This window comes from Bos indicus, chromosome 4 (genome assembly GCF_029378745.1).
Source record: "Bos indicus isolate NIAB-ARS_2022 breed Sahiwal x Tharparkar chromosome 4, NIAB-ARS_B.indTharparkar_mat_pri_1.0, whole genome shotgun sequence".
In the NCBI taxonomy this organism is placed as follows: Eukaryota; Metazoa; Chordata; class Mammalia; order Artiodactyla; family Bovidae; genus Bos; species Bos indicus.
In genome coordinates this window covers 6,193,051-6,214,392 of record NC_091763.1, presented here as the reverse complement: position 1 = coordinate 6,214,392, position 21,342 = coordinate 6,193,051, and the positions used below count along the sequence as shown (strand labels likewise).

General features: G+C 37.0%; 1 protein-coding gene across 3 annotated transcripts in view; it reads right to left on the bottom strand.

The window, feature by feature from the left end:
• ZPBP (zona pellucida binding protein) overlaps positions 1-21,342 on the bottom strand; it is a 152,846-nt gene that overhangs the window by 124,697 nt on the left and 6,807 nt on the right. For 2 of the 3 annotated variants that reach the window (XM_019959389.2, XM_070787447.1), the window contains exons 3-4: positions 14,339-14,464; positions 4,485-4,634 (exon numbers count right to left, since the gene is read on the bottom strand). In XM_019959389.2, coding sequence (XP_019814948.2) covers positions 4,485-4,634; positions 14,339-14,464 — 276 coding nt within the window. The remainder of the gene's footprint in view (positions 1-4,484; positions 4,635-14,338; positions 14,465-21,342) is intronic. The other variant, XM_070787448.1, reaches the window with a different exon arrangement.

Here is a 21,342-nt window from a genome sequence, read left to right as displayed (position 1 = left end):
TGCTGCGATTCACGGGATCACAAAGAGTCGGACACGACTGAGCGACTGAACTGAATGAGAAACAGAGCAACACACAAGACAGGGAAATATAAAGTAAAATGATAAAGTATACCCAATTGTATAAATAACATTAAATGTGAATGAATTATTATATAATCAAAAGGCAGAGACTGTGAATCGATTTAAAAAGCAATGAACTTAGTGTCTACATGAGACACGCATTAGATGCAAAGATACAAATAGACTGAAAGTGATGGTGGAAAATAATACACCATATATACAGCAATCACAAGAAAGTAGGAATGGCTATTCAACTGTCAAGCAGAGTAAACTTTAGAATGAACAAAAAATGCTACCATAGATAAAGGGCAACATTTTTTTATGATTAAAAAAGACAACCTATCAGGAAGAGAGAAAAATATAAACACACACATCTAAGAACAAAGCACTAAAATGAAGCAAAAAAAGAAAAAAAGAAATAATCAAAGAAATAAACAATTAAAAATATTGCTCAGAGAATTCAATACCTCACTTACAATAATAAACAACTATGCAGAAATCAACAAGGACACACAACACTTAAATAATGCCAAAACCTAATATACATAAATGGTATCTACAGAACTCTCCATCTAGCAGCTGCAGAATATACATTCTTCCCAAGTGCTCATGGCACATTCTCAGGATAGAAACTATTTAAAGGGACAAATCAAAATAAATTTTAAAGGACTGAAATAACACAAAGTATTTTCTTTGACTGCTACTGCTAAGTCACTTCAGTCGTGTCCGATTCTGGGTGACCCCATAATATAATAAAATTAGAGTAATAGAAAAAATATGAAAAATTCACAAATGTGTAGAAATTAAAGAACATAATTCTAAGTAGCCAATGTGTCAAAGAAGAAATCAAAAGAGAAGTTAGGAAAAAAAAAATCTGAAGGACTTCCCTGGTGGTCCCGTGGTTAAGAATCCAACTGCCAATGCAGGAACACACATTTGATCCCTAGTCTGGTAAGACTCCACATGCTGCAGCGCAACTAAGCCCATGTGCCACAACTACTGAGATCAAGCCCTAGAACCCATGTTCTGCAACAAGAGAAGCCACTGCAATGAGAAGCCCACCCACTGCAACTGGAAACTAGCCCCCACTCACCACAACTAGCGAAAGCCTGTGCACAGCAATGAAGATCCAGCATAGCCAAAAATAAATTAAAAACTCTAAAAAGAATGCCTTGCAAAAATAAGTATTATATGTGTTTTGCTCTTACTATGCTGCTGCTGCTGCTAAGTCACTTCAGTCGTGTCCGACTCTGTGTGACCCCATAGACGGCAGCCCACCAGGCTCCCCCGTCCCTGGGATTCTCCAGGCAAGAACACTGGAGGGGGTTGCCATTTCCTTCTCCAATGCATGAAAGTGGAAAGTGAAAGTGAAGTTGCTTAGTCGTGCCGACTCTTAGCGACCCCATGGACTGTAGCCTACCAGGCTCCTCCATCCATGGGATTTTCCAGGCAAGAGTACTGGAGTGGGGTGCCATTGCCTTCTCCCTTACAATTATACATTAAAACATAGCATTACCTGGCACATAATAAATGCTCAGCAAATATTAGCTATCATTTTCCTTACTATAAATCAGCATTCATTTTAAGCGCTGTTACATTTCTTAGCTTATGTGAATATACCCTTATGAAAGATTCCAAAGTATAGCTGCTATAAACTATATAAACTACATAAAATAACATATCTATATCATCAGTTTAGTTCAGTCGCTCAGTCATGTCCCACTCTTTCCGACCCCATGGACAGCAGCATGCCAGGCATCCCTGTCGATCAACAACTCCCAGAGTTCGTTCAAATTCATGTCCATCAAGTCAGTGATGCCATCCAACCATCTCATCCTCTGTCATCCCCTTCTCATGCCTTCAATCTTTCCCAGCATTGGGGTCTTTTCCAGTGAGTTAGTTCTTTGCATCAGGTGGCCAAAGTATTGGAGCTTCAGCTTCAGCATCAGTCCTTCCAAAGAATATTCAGGACAGATTTCCTTCAGGATTGACTGGTTTGATCTCCTTGCAATCCAAGGGACTCTCAAGAGTCTTCTCCAACACCACAGTTCAAAAGCATCAGTTCTTTGGCACTTAGCTTTCTTTGTGATCTAACTCTCACACCCATACATGCTGCTGCTGCTGCTGCTGCTAGTCGGTTCAGTCGTGTCCGACTCTGTGCAACCCCAGAGATGGCTGCCCACCAGGCTCCCCCATCCCTGACTACTGGAAAAACCATAGCTTTGACTAGATGGACCTTTATTGGCAAAGTAATGTCTCTGCTTTTTAATATGCTGTCTAGGTTGGTCATAACTTTTCTTTCAAGGAGCAAGCATCTTTTAATTTCATGGCTGCAGTCACCATCTGCAGTGATTTTGGAGCCCAAGAAAATAAAGTCGGTCACTGTTTCCACTGTTTCCCCATCTATTTGCCATGAAGTGATGGGACCAGGTGCCATGATCTTAGTTTTCTGAATACTGAGTTTCAAGCCAACTTTTTCTCTCTCTTCTTTCACTTTTATCAAGAGGCTCTTCAGTTCTTCTTCACTTTCTGCCATAAGGGGGTGTCATCTGCATATCTGAGGTTATTGATATTTCCCCAGCAATCCTGATTCCAGTTTGTGCTTCATCCAGTGCAGCATTTCTCATGATGTACTCTGCATTTAAGTTAAATAAGCAGGGTGACAATATACAGCCTTCATATAATCCTTTCCCGATTTGGAACCAGTCTGCTGTTCCATGTCCAATTCCAACTGTTGCTTCATGATCTGAATACAGATTTCTCAGGAGGCAGGTCGGATGGTCTGGTATTCCCATCTCTGGAAGAATTTTCCACAGTTTGTTGTGATCTACACAGTCAAAGGCTTTGGCATAATCAATAAAGCAGAAATAAAGGCTTTGGCGTAATCAATACAGCAGAAACAGATGCTTTTCTGGAACTGTCTTGCTTTTTCTATGAACCAATGGATGTTAGCAATTGATATCTCGTTCCTCTGCCTTTTTTAAATCCAGCTTGAACATCTGGAAGTTCACGGTTCACGTACTGTTGAAGCCTGGCTTGGAGAATTTTGAGTACTGCTTTGCAAGTGTGTGATATGAGTGCAATTATGCAACAGTTTGAACATTCTTTGGCATTGCCCTTCTTTGGGAATGGAATGAAAACTGACCTTTTCCAGTCCTGTGGCCCCTGCTGAGTTTTCCAAACTTGCTGGCATATTGAGTGCAGCACTTTAACAGCATCATCTTTTAGGATTTGAAATAGCTCAACTGGAGCTATATCAAGTCTATATCATATATTATAGAAAAAAAACTACAACAAAAATCAAGAGTGGCTGATTATAAAGTTTAAACAAATTATTTGCCTAACAAAGTTAATATAATTTCTCATGAAAATTATGTCTTTCTCTGGATATATGGGATAGTGTTTTTTATTGACCAAAAAATGATCAAGAAACTATTAATAATTCAGCCATTTTTTCTGTATCCCAGCTGTGAAAATAATGGTACATTAGTTTCCTACTGCTTCCAATGGTATATTAACTTCTTAAGCTACATACATAGTCACTTAAAATAACACAAATATATTATCTTACAGTTTCAGAAATCAGAAATTCAAGGTGAGTCTTACAAGACTGAAATCAAGGTACATTCAGTTTGGAAGCTCCAGGGGGTTCCCACTTCTTTGCCACCTCCAGGATCTAGAGATCTGCTGCCTCCTTGGCTTGCAGCCCCTCCCTCCAGCCTCTCATTTCATCATATTTTCTTTTTTCTGCCTTTGGCCTTCTTGCATTCCTCTTTAAGGACTCTTGTGACTGCCCAGGACCAGTCCAAGTAATTAAGGATGCTCTCTCGTCTCAAGATCTTCACTTAATTGTACCTATAAAACCTGCTACTGTAGGGTAACAGGTTTAGAAACTCTGAAGGTGAGACAAGGGCATCCTTGACGACCATGACTCTGTCTCCATATGAAGGTCCCACCAATGAGAGGGAACCTCCATTCAGGCTGTTCCCCTGGCCACTCCACTACTAATTCAGCTGTTGGTCTCAGACATCAACAGATCCAACTGTTTTCACAAAAGCGTTTTACATACAGTGGCAACTCATGTTCTTGTTCAGGAGGATGGCAGTGAACCATCAAAAATGATACTCAGAATTTAAAGGCAGAACAGAATACAGTATCACCCTCATACTCTGAAAACATGACTTCTCTACCATCCTGTTTTTATTCACTGTCTTAAACTGATCTGTAAAAGTCAACATTCTCCTGAAGAAAAAAGATCTTCCCTTACCACTAACTGCTTACAAAGCACTTTAGAAAATACAAGCAGGCATAAATTTTTCTTTAAGACTAAAAATAACAGAATCTCTTTAAAACAAACTTGTTGAAGTATGTAAATATTTGAAAATATTAAGAAATGTTAAACTAGAACTAAAACCTTTTCTTACCATATACAACATATTTCAGTTGGAGATTTTTGATGACTTCTTCCACAGTAGGTTTATACTCCAGAAAACATGTGTAAACACCACTCATGCTTTCCTCAAAGTTCTGGAATACAAGGCTTCCTGTGGAGGTGATTTGTGCAGTGCTGTTTTCTAATAGAATAAGAAGATACAGTGATCAGTGGCTTAAATAACATGAGATGGAGATAAAGTAACAAGCTATTTTCTAAACAGAGAAAAGCCATCCAAATTTACCTGCTATACATTAAAGAAGTCGAGGGAACACAGTCATTGTGTCTGGTGTTTCTTGATAGTGGGTGCCAAGATGTACTTCTGAGTGTCAGAATTTCACTAATCAGAGTTCATGAAGTGTGTAGCTGCCTAAGTGGTAAGAACGGCTAAAAATCACACATACATGATGTGCTCCTAATGTGCCTGCTGCATTGAGATGGCATGATCAACATTCACAAACATATCAAATAGTATATATTTATATAGGCTGTCAAATAACTATATCTATATATATGCATATAAATATTTTATAGATGAGTTATATTCTCAGTAAGCATACAAACTATATATTAAAGGGATGAAACACTGTATTCAGAACAAAGACTTAACTCAATATGCTGCTGCTGCTGCTGCTGCTAAGTCACTTCAGTCGTGTCTGACTCTGTGCGACCCCATAGACAGCAGCCCATCAAGCTACCCCGTCCCTGGGATTCTCCAGGCAATAACACTGGAGTGGGTTGCCATTTCCTTCTCCAATGCATGAAAGTGAAAAGTGAAAGTGAAGTCGCTCAGTCGTACCCGACTCCCAGTGACCCCATGGACTGCAGCCTACCAGGCTCCTCCATCCATGGGATTTTCCAGGCAAGAGTACTGGAGTGGGGTGCCATTGCCTTCTCCAAACTCAATATAATCACTGACAACTGGGGATTGGTTGTCATTACACAGGTACTAGGCAAAAGCTGGATTACAACTCTAAGGGTTGCACAAGAAAGAAAATATAGGTTGGATAACTTCATGCCTAGAGTCACAATCAGAACTGCTGTGCTAGAAGTCAGAACTGGATGTAAGATCTCTTGCAACTTCAACATTACTTAAAGTAGCAAATGGGAGAAAGCCATGTTATGTGAGGGAAAAGAAGCCTGATTTAAAAGGATTAAGACTTGGATCTGAGGTGTACCTTTCTCACAAACTGTAACTAAGGGATATTCACAATCTTTTTGAAGTCTAGCTCCTTCATTTGTACAGCAAAGAATCATAAAATATGATAATATATCTCATAGAATTGTTTTTGTATAACAAATACAAGGAACGCTAAAGTACTTGAAAAAGCTATAAGTCATTAAGCAATTAAAGGTTGTTATTCTGAAAGTTCATAACCATGGTTCTGTAATAGAAAAATTATTAGACATTAAAACTCACTTACTTAATAATTTAATAAACCATTCATAACAACTGAAAATATTATCTCAGTAAATAATTGCTCATCATTTTCTATTTTAAGAAAATAATTTATTGCCTATAGTTGTCAAATTGAAATTTATTCTGAAGCAATTACTTCAAAATAAGACCAAAAAATTAGTGTTATTATTAAGCAATTTTCATCATTAATTTTTCACTAAAAATTTGTTCAGTTTCTAGACATGCAAAGCCCTATTTCAGATATTGAAGGAGAAATGAATAGATGGATACACCTGCCCTCAAGTGCTTTACATAGAGCATTATGCCTTGAGAACTCCCATTTCTATATCCTGGATGAAACTGAAAAATGTGACATAAATTTAGAATGCATTTCTATTATATTGCCTATTTCGTCTTGAATATCTTTTAATGAAAGAGTATATATTTATCGTAACATATTGTCTCTTTTTTGGAACAGATAAAACTTTTTCAAGTGCCTGATATACTGTATTTCAGCAAAGACTCATATATCATATCATACAATAAAAGGTGCCCACAAGTTGTAAAGAAATTTTAGAATAATATGTCAGCAATGAGGCTATGTATTCCCTGGCATTAATTTGAAACAGAAATTTCCCCAAACAGAAGCATCAATTAAAAAATGTATCAATATATATGAGTGCCTACGACAACATTAAATATAATGACAACCAGAAAATCTAATATCATACAATTTGTAAGAAAATACTCTCTGGCTACATTCTTATTTTAAAACATTTAAAATTCGCACACTTTGAAGAAATGCCCAGAGGATTTCACAGCCAGGAGAAGAATCCACTTAACAAATACCACTTACCAAACTGACTTTTAAATAACTAAGTTTAAATGGGATGCAATAACATATCACTATAATAACTCATATAACAACAGTCAATAAATAATTGAACTAAACTCTGTACTTCCCTCTCTAGAATTTAGCTTGGTCATCTAAAAATTTAGAGTTGGATTCAATTTCTAGAAACCCATACCTCAGAGCTCTCTAAAATTACATGGCAGAATTTAAGCACAATTTCATTTTAGCTTACTGTTTCAAAAGATAGGTTTATACTTTTGCTTTCTACTCAGATACACAGAGAGAATATAAGAGCATCAACATCATATAACAATAAGGGAAAAGACAGACAAAGTGTCAATCAATGAACTCTCTTGAACCTATCAAACCCCTCAGGCAGGTAGGGCCACCAATCACCTGAAATCTAGGAATGTACAGTGCCTACAAGGAGAGCCTGAACCCAAGCATTTGCTTCAAAACTAGCTGAAAGGCTGGAGTGAATTGCTAAAAGCCAAGTGCTAACTAGGAATCAGCCAACTAAAATGGACTGGAGTGGGTGAATTTAACTCAGATGACCATTGTATCTACTACTGTGGGCAGGAATCCCTCAGAAGAAATGGAGTAGCCATCATGGTCAACAAAAGAGTCTGAAACGCAGTATTTGGATGCAATCTCAAAAACGAAAGAATGATCTCTGTTCGTTTCCAAGGCAAACCATTCAATATCACAGTAGTCCAAGCCTATGCCCCAACCAGGAATGCTGAAGAAGCTGAACTTGAACGGTTCTATGAAGACCTACAAGACCTTTTAGAACTAACACCCAAAAAAGATGTCCTTTTCATTATAGGAGACTGGAATGCAAAAGTAGGAAGTCAAGAAACACCTGGGGTAACAGGCAAATTTGGCCTTGGAATATGGAATGAAGCAGGGCAAAGGCTAACAGAGGTTTGCCAAGAGGACACACTGGTCATAGCAAACACCCTCTTCCAACAACACAAGAGAAGACTCTACACATGGACATCACCAGATGGTCAACACTGAAATCAGACTCATTATATTCTTTGCAGCCAAAGATGGAGACGCTCTATACAGTCAGCAAACACAAGACCAGGAGCTAACTATGGCTCAGATCATGAACTCCTTACTGCCAAATTCAGACTTAAACTGAAGAAAGTAGGGAAAACCACTAGACCATTCAGGTATGACCAAAATCAAATGCCTTATGATTATTCAGTGGAAGTGAGAAATAGATTTAAGGGACTAGATAGGATAGAGTGCCTGATGAATTATGGAGAAAGGTTCATGACATTGTACAGGAGACAGGGATCAAGACCATCTCCATGGAAAAGAAATTCAAAAAAGCAAAATGGCTGTCTGGGGAGGCCTTACAAATAGCTGTGAAAAGAAGGGAAGCAAAAAGCAAAGGAGAAAAGGAAAGATACAAACATCTGAATGCAGAGTTCCAAAGAATAGCAAGAAGAGATAAGAAAGCCTTCTTCAGCGATCAATGCAAAGAAATAGAGGAAAACAACAGAATGGGAAAGACTAGGGATCTCTTCAAGAAAATTAGAGATACCAAGGGAACATTTCATGCAAAGATGGGCTTGAAAAAGAACAGAAATGGTATGGACCTAACAGAAGCAGAAGATATTAAGAAGAGGTGGCAAGAATACACAGAGAACTGTACAAAAAAGATCTTAACAATGATGTGAAGATAATCACGATGGTGTGATCACTCACCTATCGCCAGACATCCTGGAATGTGAAGTCAAGTGGGCCTTAGAAAGCATCACTACAAACAAAGCTAGTGGAGGTGATGGAATTCCAGTTGAGCTATTTCAAATCCTGAAAGATGATGTTATAAAACTGCTGCACTCAATATGCCAGCAAATTTGGAAAACTCAGCAGTGGCCACAGGACTGGAAAAGGTCAGTTTTCATTCCAATCCCAAAGAAAGGCAATGCCAAAGAATGCTCAAACTACTGCACAATTGCACTCATCTCACACGCTAGTAAAGTAATGCTCAAAATTCTCCAAACCAGGTTTCAGTAATATGTGAACCATGAACTTCCAGATGTTCAAGCTGGTTTTACAAAAGGCAAGGGAACCAGAGATCAAATTGCCAATATCTGTTGGATCATCAAAAAAGCAAGAGATTTCCAGAAAAATATCTATTTCTGCTTTATTGACTATGCCAAAGCCTTTGACTGTGTAGATCACAATAAACTGTGCAAAATTCTGAAAGAGATGGGAATACCAGACCACCTGACCTGCCTCTTGAGAAATCTGTATGCAGGTCAGGAAGCAACAGTTAGAAATGGACATGGAACAAGAGACTGGTTCCAAATAGGAAAAGGAGTACGTCAAGGCTATATATTGTCACCCTGCTTATTTAACATACGCAGAGTACATCATGAGAAATGCTGGGCTGGAAGAAGCACAAGCTGGAATCAAAATTGCTGGGAGAAATATCAGTAACCTCAGATATGTACATGACACCACCCTAATGGCAGAAAATGAAGAGGAACTAAAAACCCTCTTGATAAAAGTGAAAGAGGAGAGTGAAAAAGTTGGCTTAAAGCTCAACATTCAGAAAACGAAGATCATGGCATCCGGTCCCGTCACTTCATGGGAAATAGATGGGCAAACAGTGGAAACAGTGTCAGACTTTATTTTTGTGGCTCCAAAATCACTGCAGATGGTGATTGCAGGCATGAAATTAAAAGACACTTACTGCTTGGAAGGAAAGTTATAGCCAACCTAGACACTATATTCAAAAGCATAGACATTACTTTGCCAACAAAGGTCCATCTAGTCAAGGCTATGGTTTTTCCAGTGGTCATGTATGGATATGAGAGTTGGACTGTGAAGAAAGCTGAGTGCCGAAAAATTGATGCTTTTGAACTGTGGTATTGGAGAAGACTCTTGAGAGTCCCTTGGACTGCAAGGAGATCCAACTAGTCCATCCTAAAGGAGATCAGTCCTGGGTGTTCATTGGAAGGACTGATGCTAAAGCTGTAGCTCCAATACTTTGGCCACCTCATGCAAAGAGTTGACTCATTGGAAAAGACCATGATGCTGGGAGGAATTGAGGGCAGGAAGAGAAGGGGACGACAGAGGATGAGATGGCTGGATGGCATCACCGACTCGATGGACATGAGTCTGGGTGAACTCCGGGAGTTGGTGATGGACAGGGAGGCCTGGCGTGCTGCAATTCATGGGGTCGCAAAGAGTCAGACACGGTTGAGCGACTGAACTGAACTGACTGAACCAGCAGTGTGTGCATGTGAGACCTCTGAGGATCAGAGATGGGGGTGGATAGAGGAAGTTTCACCCTCCTACAGGCTTTGACCTTTATGAAAATCTCTGGTGTTCAAAAGGAAGATCAAGGAAACCCTGAGCAAGAGTCTCACAGGGTGCGGGCTGGAGGGGGTCTAGCAGCCCTGTCAAAACACTACCCACATCCATTTCCCCTGCCTCTAGGTAAGGAGCAATGTTTTAACCTACAATGGGAGAAGAAACAAAAATCATTATCAAGAGCACTGGGGAAACATGTTGCCACTAGGGAAGGAAACAGGAAGGAAAAAAAAATCATCCTTGAGGCAGAGTCAGCAAAAAGTACCAGGCCAACACTAAAGCTGGATGGAAGATAAGATTAAGCAATTCTGAAGGCCATACCCACAAGATCAGGGATACCACACCTGTCTAAGGCTTAATCCGAACACTAGAGATCTCCTCTCTCCCAACTGCCCACCACTAATAAGAACCTAGCAACACACTGAAATCAAACTAAGAGTAATAAAAAAGAGATTCTCTCTGAGGAAATCAAAAAAAGAGAAATCAAAGCCAAAGATGAGATACTGGACATAAAAAATTTTTTAGTAACCATGGCAATAACCAATATCAAAGTCAGACAACTCTTGACTAATAAAAACTCCTAATAGTAAGGTTTAATACTATCTTTAAAAGTGTTCATCTCAAATATAACAATACTTATCTCAATGTTTACTATCTTATTCAAAACGTCAAACTTTAACAAAAATTAAGAAGCATACAGATAAGTAAGAAATGACACATTTCCAAAACACCAAGCTATGACACAGATGTCAGAAGTATCAGACAGTTTACTTAAAATAACTATGAAAGATACATTAAATAATTTAATGGAAAATTTTATAGAAAGCATGCAAGATCAGATAGGAGATTTCAGTAGAGATTGAAACTCTATGAAGTAATCAAATGGAAATGTTGACACTAAAACCAAAACAAACAAAAACTATTAAAAAAAAAAAGTAATACAGATGAAGTTTTCCTCCAATGGGCTCATAAAGAGGCTTGACATGGCTAAGAAAAGAATCAATGACTTGAAGTTAGGTCAAAAGAAATTTACCTAGCCAGAATCACAAAGAGAAAAATACGTCCAAGAAGAATGAATCCAAGAGTTACAGAACAATTTCAAACAGTGTTCATAAGGGTGATAGAAACCTCAGAAAGAGCAGAGGAACAGGAATGAGCAGAAGAAACACTAGAAAATAAAGTGACTGAGAATTTAAAAATCAATGACAAAAAAACAGATTCAAGCTTATAGAAAACAAAGCAGAATAATACAAATAACAACAAAAAAAATGCATTTAGTGTTTAAATCACTGAAGTGAAAGGAAAAGAGAAAACCTTGAAATTAATTTTTAAAAAAAATGGCAGTGTCTACAGAGAGACAAGAACAAGTCTATAGCAGCCTTCTCATAAGAAACCATGAAAGCAAAAAGAATACAGAATGCCATCTTTGGAATGCTGGAAAAAAACTGCCAGTCCAGAATTCTACAACCATCAAAAGAAAAAGATAAGCCAATTTAGGATATAATCAGAAATCAATGAAACTGAAAACAGAAAAGGACCAAAGAAAAATTAAGTCAAAAGCTGGTCCCTTAAAGTGACTGATAAAACTGTTAAGCCTGCAGCCAGAAAGACGAAAATGAAGAAGAGACACAATCAATGTCTGGAGTGAATAAGGGCATATCATAGAGATCCTGAATATATAAAAAGATAACAAGAAAATGTCATAGACGATGCACATTAACTCAACAAGTTGAAAAAATCTAAGATGGACAAAGTTCCTTGAAAGATACAAACTACAAAAAGTCACAAAATGGTGAGAGGGGAAAATCCTAGTCCTACCTTCTTTAGATTACTATCTGTGCACTCTAAACCCAGACTTCAAAGGCATATGCCTTCCAGAAAAGTACCTTGCTCTCTCAGTGCCTTCATTTTCCACATATAAAAGGGTGAAAATGGCTGTACTTACTGCAAAGAGCTATGAAATTTAAATGACTAGTATATGTAAATTGCTCAGAACAGTATCTGCTACATGATGAAAGTACACCTGCTGATTATTTTTATAAAAGTGAAAATAAAAACAGTAAAATAAAAACACATTTGCAGAATATATCCATATATGTGTGTATGCACACATTCACTACATGTATGAATACACATGCAATAGATATATGTATGTATTTGTGTGTGTATTCATACATGTAGTAAATGTATTAAAAAAAGTTAAGGAATAATATTGTAAAAGTTTAGGACAGAATTTAGCTGACAGAGGTTGGGGACAGAAGAATGGGATTTTTAAACATCAGAAGGTTCAACAGTCTTGAGAATGGTATACCTTGGCTTCTATTGTAAGATGTTGGTTTTATTATGCTTCATAATTTATATACACACACACACATATATATATATATATATTACCCAGATTTGTATATATCAGATACTTCATAACAAAAATATCAGAGTAAGAAATAATCTACAATCTCATTTTTAAAAAACATAATAAAGATGCAATTACAGGGTAGAGCTCAACATACATGTGTGCATGTGCTTTCATAGGTTCGTATGAATATTTAGAAAAGTGGGTAAGTCCACACACCAAAAAAAAGTTAATTCATCAGAATAGTATTAGGACTGAAGTAAGAGATATAGGTCTCCTTGTAATAAATGTATTACTTTTCTAAACCAAAAATTTTGGAAGAGAGACAGAGACCAGGGGAGGCGTGGGAATGGGCAGGGGAGGGAAAGAGAATGAGAACTGACCAAATCTAAGACTTGGTCCCTACACTTCCAAACCATCTAAACAGTCTGGGTATTTCTCTCCAAAGGAATGCTCAAGTACATAATTACATTACAAGTTTCTTTGGGTCAACTGGAGGAGAACTATCTTTGGAATATCCATAAAAATATAACAAGTACAGTGTAGTTTAACCTACAGTCCAAAAAGCTCTATTTTTCAGGCTTCAAGAAAAGCAGACATTTCCTAGGTCTTTCAACAATAAGAGTGATAGGGCTGAGCTTTAAAGCCAGCTGACAGCAAACTGTGATATGACACTGCACTGAAAAACAAACTGTAATCATGCTGTCAGAATTCTAGAATTTTCTGGGAATAGTTTTTATAAGTATAAAACCATTGCATTAATATGATTTTATCCTTACCTGGAAACAGCTACATTTTTGACATCTATTTTCCATTATGAAAGTGAGTGAAATAAAATATCACTTCCAGTTAAAGGATTACAAATTCACGTACATTCTATACACTGCAATACAAACTGCAAGACCTCTCCTGACTTCTTAGAGAAGAACAACTTTCACATCTCAATTTCCAAGTCAAAGGGGTAACAAACTACAAATCAGAAAGTTAAATGCCTCTTTTTTGAACTCTCAGAGTTTTAATATCAAATGTAAAATATACATAATGTATATCTTTTCATTATATTATGTGCTTTAAGAGAGCAATAAAAATAAAATCTGATTATATTTTCAGTATTGGATGCCTTTACACTTGGTGCATTTCACTGATTTGTATCAACTGCTCAACTTCTCAGAATTTCTGTTACCTACGCAGATTCCTTTCTATATTCTAGTACTACAGTCAGGCAGAGATTAAGTCTGCTTTTCACATCTCCCACAAAGCTCATTAGCACAATGGCATCCACCAAGTAGTCACTAGCTAAGAGCTGAATAATTCACTTTGAAGACACATCACCTAACCTAGAAAGTGGAGTAGCTCTTTAAACCTTGAGCTATTTTAGAATCAAGTTAATTTAAGTTAAATTCAAACATAATCCATATTGTCTGGTCAGGATTTTGGTCAGAATGAAATATAAGATAAGAAATATAAAATCATAACTACTAATAAAGTCTCAAGTTATCCCTGTTTGGGGTTATATAAAGCAAACAAGACCAGAGTTTTAAATCTAGAGCTCAAAGTACTCATTTGTATTTTTAACAAAAGCAAGAATCATATTTGTTTCTTCATTCATACTTTGTTAACAAAAGTATAACAGGTAACCAAAATGATTTTATGAAGTTCATAATAAAAGGAACATTTTTTGAAATATGAATGCTTAGAGAATTCCCAGTTTAATCATTCATTATGTCTCTATCTCAAATTAAGATCTATGAAAAATGGTCACACTATCTACATTTTTAGATTCTAACTCCAAGAACAAATCAGTGTGCTACTAGATAAATGTATATGAGCTAAAAATATTGTTTTTGTTCTGAGTTCATTTCATACATATCATTTTTAATTATGACAACTGAAACAGAGTCCTACCTGAAATGATTTTTCCTTTAGGCCCATGCCACTGGAATGATGGGTCTACCAGTTCAGAATTCCGCAGCCGCTGGGTTACACATAACACATGTGGACTCTTTTGATGGAGCATAACATATACTTTCACTGAAAATACAATATTAAAATGTCCCAATAATATCTTATGTTCATTCATGTTCTATAATGGCTTACATTTTTGTAGTCTGGGCAACTTGTGTTCAGAAGTTTTCTTTGGATTATTGCTATTACTTGGTAAGAATTAAATTTAACTGCATTCCAGTAACTAGCTTTCAAAAATATACACTTATTTTATTTGTGTGTATGGGTATTTCTTAATCTTAGCATAAATTATTGGCCTTTTTATTCAGAGTTCATGTATACTTATTGCACTCTCAGAAAACTATTTTAATTACAAAGTATTAAGATAATTCTATATCACAACTTATTTTGCCAAGATACCAAACCTGAAAGAAACTGACATGATAAATTTGTTTAGATCATAGGAATGATACATTATCCACAGTGATCTAACACAACATACTGAATTTTAGAATTGTAATGTGATTAAAAAATTGACAAATATGTGCTTTGATTTTAATTACCAAGCATTTTCTCAATTTGCTTTAAAATTTAAACAATACTGTTCATTAAACAAGCAAAAATAGTATTGTCTAGGAGATACAAAAGGAACACAGTGAAGACTCAGTTATTCTGAATTTACTCATAAGGAAGATTTTAGAAAAGCTTCTAGCAACTCCTCAGTAATTTCATAGCAATACTTCACTGATAAACCATATACTAAGATTTCTGTGATCTAGTAAGATAAAAATTGTTTATGAGAATTAAAATTCTCCTTGACTTTGTACAGAGACTCTCTCTAAACTTTTACCATACAGCATCGTGTGTATTGAATGCCGCTTTTAGATAGCTACTCTTGCTTAGGTTAAGAAAGTTCCCCTCTATTCTTCGTAGTATGTTTTCCTGGGACACTTACACCTATATTCATAAGTGTAATGTGCATAATTTTCTTATATTATCCTTTGTCTTTTCCAATTTGTACAAAATTTGTGATTTAGTATTTAGCATTATTGTTATTATTTAGCATTATTAAGTTAGCCATCTAAGATTATAATAGACACATACAAAGAATTAGGCAGATTTTTCCTATTAATGTTCCCTGAAAGAATATGTAAAGTGTTTTTGTCCCTGGAAACTGTATAGTCTGGTACTTACTTTTGGCAAGGAAGGAAACAGCAAAACAAACTTTTTATTACCAATCAGGAAAATTTAATTATTAGTTTACTAAATACTTTAATCAAGTCTGTTTTAGAATCTTACATTTTGATAGTTATTCATTACAAGATTATTATATAAAATTATTCAGTATATTAAGCTATGATATTTAAATTTCACCATATCTTAATTTATTCATAATATTTTTATACATGAGTTATTCTTTCATGATACAAGGCAGCTTTTAGTTTCATTCCACTTCTTCTCTGGTCTTAATTTTTCCTCTTATTTTCTACTTACCTCAGTTCAAATGTTTCTTCTTTTTTCTACTTTTAATAAATGCTTCTAGTATTAAAGTGTCACTCCTCAGCACAAGTTACTGGCCCTTTTGTAAGGACACTATTTGAGTGGGATTTGGGCTTACCCTGATGACTTCATTTTAACTTGATTACTTCTATAAAAATTTTGTCTCCAAATAAGTTCATTTTCTAGGAAACTGAGGATTAGGACTTAAACATATGACTTTACAGAGAAGCATAATTTAGCCCGCCATACTGAGACTCAATTGTTTTTCTTAACTGAAATATTAATTCATTTTAAGGATGCATGTAAGCATATCCTACAAAAGAAAGTAATAAAAAGGGAAGGTAGTTACATATGACTGTTTTATAACTCAGGTTTAAAAACTATAGCTTTAAAACAAAAGCTGCAATAAAAGTTGTAGTATCAGTGAAAATGGCAGAGTAAGGAACCCCAAAATCACCCCCTTCATAAATGTAATATGAAAAATAACAATGTGGCACATATTTTTAGAATCAACATTTTTAGAACTCTAGAAATTAATCAAAGACTTGCAGCAACCCAGGAAAAATGTATTTAAAAAAACCAACTGAATTGTGTGGTCATGTATGGATGTGAGAGTTGGATTGTTAAGAACGCTGAGCGCCGAAGAATTGATGCTTTTGAACTGTGGTGTTGGAGAAGACTCTTGAGAGTCCCTTGGACTGCAAGGATATCCAACCAGTCCATTCTAAAGATCAGCCCTGGGATTTCTTTGGAAGGAATGATGCTAAAGCTGAAACTCCAGTACTTTGGCCACCTCATGCAAAGAGTTGACTCATTGGAAAAGACCATGATGCTGGGAGGGATTGGGGACAGGAGGAGAAGGGGACGACAGAGGACAAGATGGCTGGATGGCATCACTGACTCGATGGACGTGAGTCTGAGTGAACTCCAGGAGTTGGTGATGGACAGGGCGGCCTGGCGTGCTGCAATTCACGGGGTCACAAAGAGTAGGACACGACTGAGCGACTGAACTGAACTGAATTTGAGCATTCTTTGGCATTGCCTTTCTTTGGGATTGGAATGAAAACTGACCTTTTCCAGTCCTGTGGCCACTGCTGAGTTTTCCAAATTTGCTGGCGTATTGAGTGCAGCATTTTCACAGCATCATCTTTCAGGATTTGGAATAGCTCAACTGGAATTCCATCACCTCTACTGGCTTTGTTTGTAGTGATGCTTTCTAAGGCCCACTTGACTTCACATTCCAGGATGGCTGGCTCTAGGTCAGTGATCACACCATCATGATTATCTGGGTCATGAAGATCTTTTTGTACAGTTCTTGTGTGTATTCTTGCCACCTCTTCTTAATATCTTCTGCTTCATTAAGGTCCATACCATTTCTGTCCTTTATCGAGCCCATCTTTGCATGAAATCTTCCCTTGGTATCTCTAATTTTCTTGAAGAGATCTCTAGTCTTTCCCATTCTGTTGTTTTCCTCTATTTCTTTGTATTGATCACTGAGGAAGGCTTTCTTATCTCTCCTTGCCATTCTTTGGAACTCTGCATTCAGATGCTTTATCTTTCCTTTTCTCCTTTGCTTTTTGCTTCCCTTCTTTTCACAGCTATTTGTAAGGCCTCCTCAGACAGCCATTTTGCTTTTTTGCATTTCTTTTCCATGGAGATGGTCTTGATCCCTGTCTCCTGTACAATGTCAGGAACCTCTATCCATAGTTCATCAGGCACTCTATCAGATCTAGTCCCTTAAATCTATTTCTCACTTCCACTGTATAATCATAAGGGATTTGATTTAGCTCATACCTGACCTAATTTAGAGCACACCCACTGTAAAAAAGGCTTTCCCCACAAAGAATCTGTTTAAAAACAACTATAGGCTACTTAACTTTGTAAATGCCTGAAGCAGTGGGAACATCTGAGGTAAACATCATTCTAACCAAAACCTTACAAGGAAAAGCTGGGTATGACATGTCTATGGGAGCTTTGAGAAGTTTGATCACATTCCTAGGAAAAAAGAAGGCCACAAGCATGCACAGAGTAGGGCACGTGGGCAAGACTGAGAGTGCTCAGTAAGAATCAGATGCCTTAAAGTTCTCACCTCTGGCTGAAACTGAGTCTCTGCAAAGCAGAAAGTGAAGGATACAACAGAGCTGTCGACTGTCTGGCTAAATGTTTAAGGTATGCCACAATAGGCACACAAAGATTCTCAGAAAATACTAGGAGACTAACTGGTTTGGGTGTTCAGTGTAATCTCTGTTGAACCATCTAATGAAGCAGAGACTTCAGTGACCACAGATGGCAAAGAATACAGAATTTAAAGCAAGTTCAGATAAGTCACTCAACAAATGCTAAAGGAATACCTCATTCTATTATACTCTGCTTTACTGTATCTAACAGATTTTACATTTTTTATCTTCAATGGTTTATAGAAACTCTGAGTTTCAAATGATGGCTAGCATTTTTAGCAATAAAGTATTTTCTTCTCTTTTTAAAAAGATTTTATTGTAGTATAATTGAGTAACAGTGTTGTATTAGTTACAGGTGTACAAGCAAAGTGAATCATTTATACATATAACCACTCTTCAAAATTCCTTTCTCATATAGGCCATTACAGAGTATTGAGTAGAAGCAGGCTCTTATTTGGGGCTTCCCTGGTGGCTCAGTTGGTAAAGAATCTGCCTGCAATTCAGGAGACTCCAGTTCGATCCCTGGGTTGGGAAGATCCACTGAAGAAGGAATAGGCTACCCACTGCAGTATTCTGGCCTGGAGAATTCCCTGGACTGTATAGTCCATGGAGTCGCAAAGAGTCAGACAGGACTGAGCAACTTTCACTTCTGGCTTCCCTGGTGGCTCATATGGTAAAGCGTCTGCCTGCAATGCGGGAGACCCTGGTTCAATCCCTGGGTTGAGAAGATCCCCTGGAGAAGGAAATGGCAACCCACTCCAGTAGTCTTGCCTGGAAAATCCCATGGATGGAAGAGCCTGATAGGCTACAGTCCATGGGGTCACAAAGAGTCGGGCACGTCTGAGCCACTTCACTTTACTTTGGTGGCTCAGCGGGAAAGAATCAGCCTGCAGTGCAGGAGACCTGGGTTCATTCCCTGGGTCAGGAAGATCTCCTGGAGGAGGGCATGGCAACCCACTCCAGCATTCTTCCCTAGAGAGTCCCAGGGACAGAGAAGCCTGGTGGGCTATAGTCCATAGGATTGCACAGAGTCAGACGCGACTGAGCACAGCACAGCAAAGGCTCTTACCAGTTATCTATTTTATACCTGTATGTGTGTGCACATTCAGCCATGTCCAAAGTGTTGCAACCCCATGGACTGCAGCCTGCCAGGGACCTCTGTCTGTGGAATTTTTATAGTCATGCCTATATGTCAATCCCAATCTCCCAATTTATACCTCCCGCCCTTATCCTCTGGTAACCATAAGTTTGTTTTCTACATCTGTGACTCTGCTTCTATTTTGTAAGTTCATCTGTACCCTTCTTTTGGTTCCACATATAAGCAATATCACATGATACTTGTATTTCTGTGTCTGACTTACTTTACTTACTTACTTTACTATGACAATCTGTAGGTCCATCCATGTTGCTGCAAACAGCATTTTTTATGGCTGAGTAATATTCCATTGTATATATGTACCACATTTTTTTAAATCCATTTCTCTTTTGATACACATTTAAGTTGCTTTCGTGTCCTGGCTATTGTAAATAGTGCTGCTATTTAACAGCAAAAAATACATGAACACTGAGGTGCACATATCTTTTCAAATTACTATTTTCTCCAGATATATGCCCAGGAGAAGGATAAAGTATTTATTATTTAAGGTACATATACTGGTTTTTTAACCAAATGCTATCGTACACTTAGCATACTATAGTATAGTGTAAATATAACTTTTATGTGCACTGGTAAACCAAAAAAATTCATGTGCTTTGCTTTATTGTGATACTCACTTTATTGTGATGACCTGTAACCAAACTTGCAATATCTGAGTATGCCTGTGCAACAAATAGCAACTACAAAAATACTAAGTAAGGAAGAAGAATCGGATTTCCAGAGTACTACATAATATTACCTATAAAAATCCAGTTTTCAACTAAAAATATGAGTCATGTAATAAACTAAGGAAACATAGTCATAGGCAGGAAAAAAAAGCAACCAACAGAAACTGTCTCTCAGGAAAGCCAAAGTCTAGAGCTACTGGAAAAAGACTTTAAATCAATTATTTTAAACATGACCAAAGAACATCATGGCTTTAAAAAGGTATGAAAATGTTGTCTCTCCAAATAGAAAATATCAATAACAGAATAGAAATTATCTTAAAAAGAGAAATTCTGGATTAAAACATACAATAGCAACTAAAAATTGACAATAAAGAATAAACAGCAGATCTGAGCAGACAGGAGAAAAAAGTCAGCAAATTTTACGATATATCAGTGTGAGAGACACGAAATCTGAGAGATAGAACAATAAACTGATAAAAACAGTTTTCAGAGACCTTTGGGAAACCATCAAACATGTTAGTGTATATACATATGTATACACACATACACACACATATATATACACACACATATATAAAAGTCCCATGGAATAGTGGAGAGAAAAGGACAGAAATAACAGTACTTTCCCAAACTGATGAAAAACAATCCACACATCAAAGAAGCTCAATAAACTCAAACTAGCATAAATTAAATAGATCCACACCTTAGACACATCATAATCAACTGTGAAAATCCAAAAATAAAGAATCTTGAAAGCAGCAAGAGAGAAGCAACTCACTACATACATGTGACCCTCAATAAAAGCAGCTTATATTTCAACAGAAACCATAATGAAACAGCAAGTCTGAATAGACCTAAAACTTCCTTCAAGAAAAATTCCAGCACCAGTTGAATTCACTTCTGAATACTGCCAAACAAGTAAAGTAGAATGAATACTTCACAAACTTCCAAAAAAAAGAAGAGGAAGGAACACACCCAAAACACAACCCAACTCATTTTATGAAGCAATTATTGCTCTAAAACCAAAATCAGACAAAGATAAGAAAGCTACAGACCACTTTTCCTGAAAAATATGTACATAATAATCCTCAAAATACCAAACCCAGCAGCAGGAAAAAGTGTTATACATCCTAATCAACTCAGATTTATTCCAGAAATGCAAGGCTAGTTCAAACTACAGAAATCAATCAATGCAATACCTTATTATATCATTATAATGGACGAAAACCACATAATTATCATAGTATATGGATAAAAGCATCTGACTGAATCCAACACCCCTTCACAATAAAAACAGTAAGCAAACTGAGTGCATTCATGGGCACTCAGTAATGTCTGACTCTTTGTGACCCCATGGACTGTAGCCCGCCAGGCTCCTCTGTCTATGGAATTTTCCAGGCAAGAATACTGAAGAAGGTTGCCATTTTCTTCTCCTGGGGATCTTCTCAACACAGGGCCTGAACC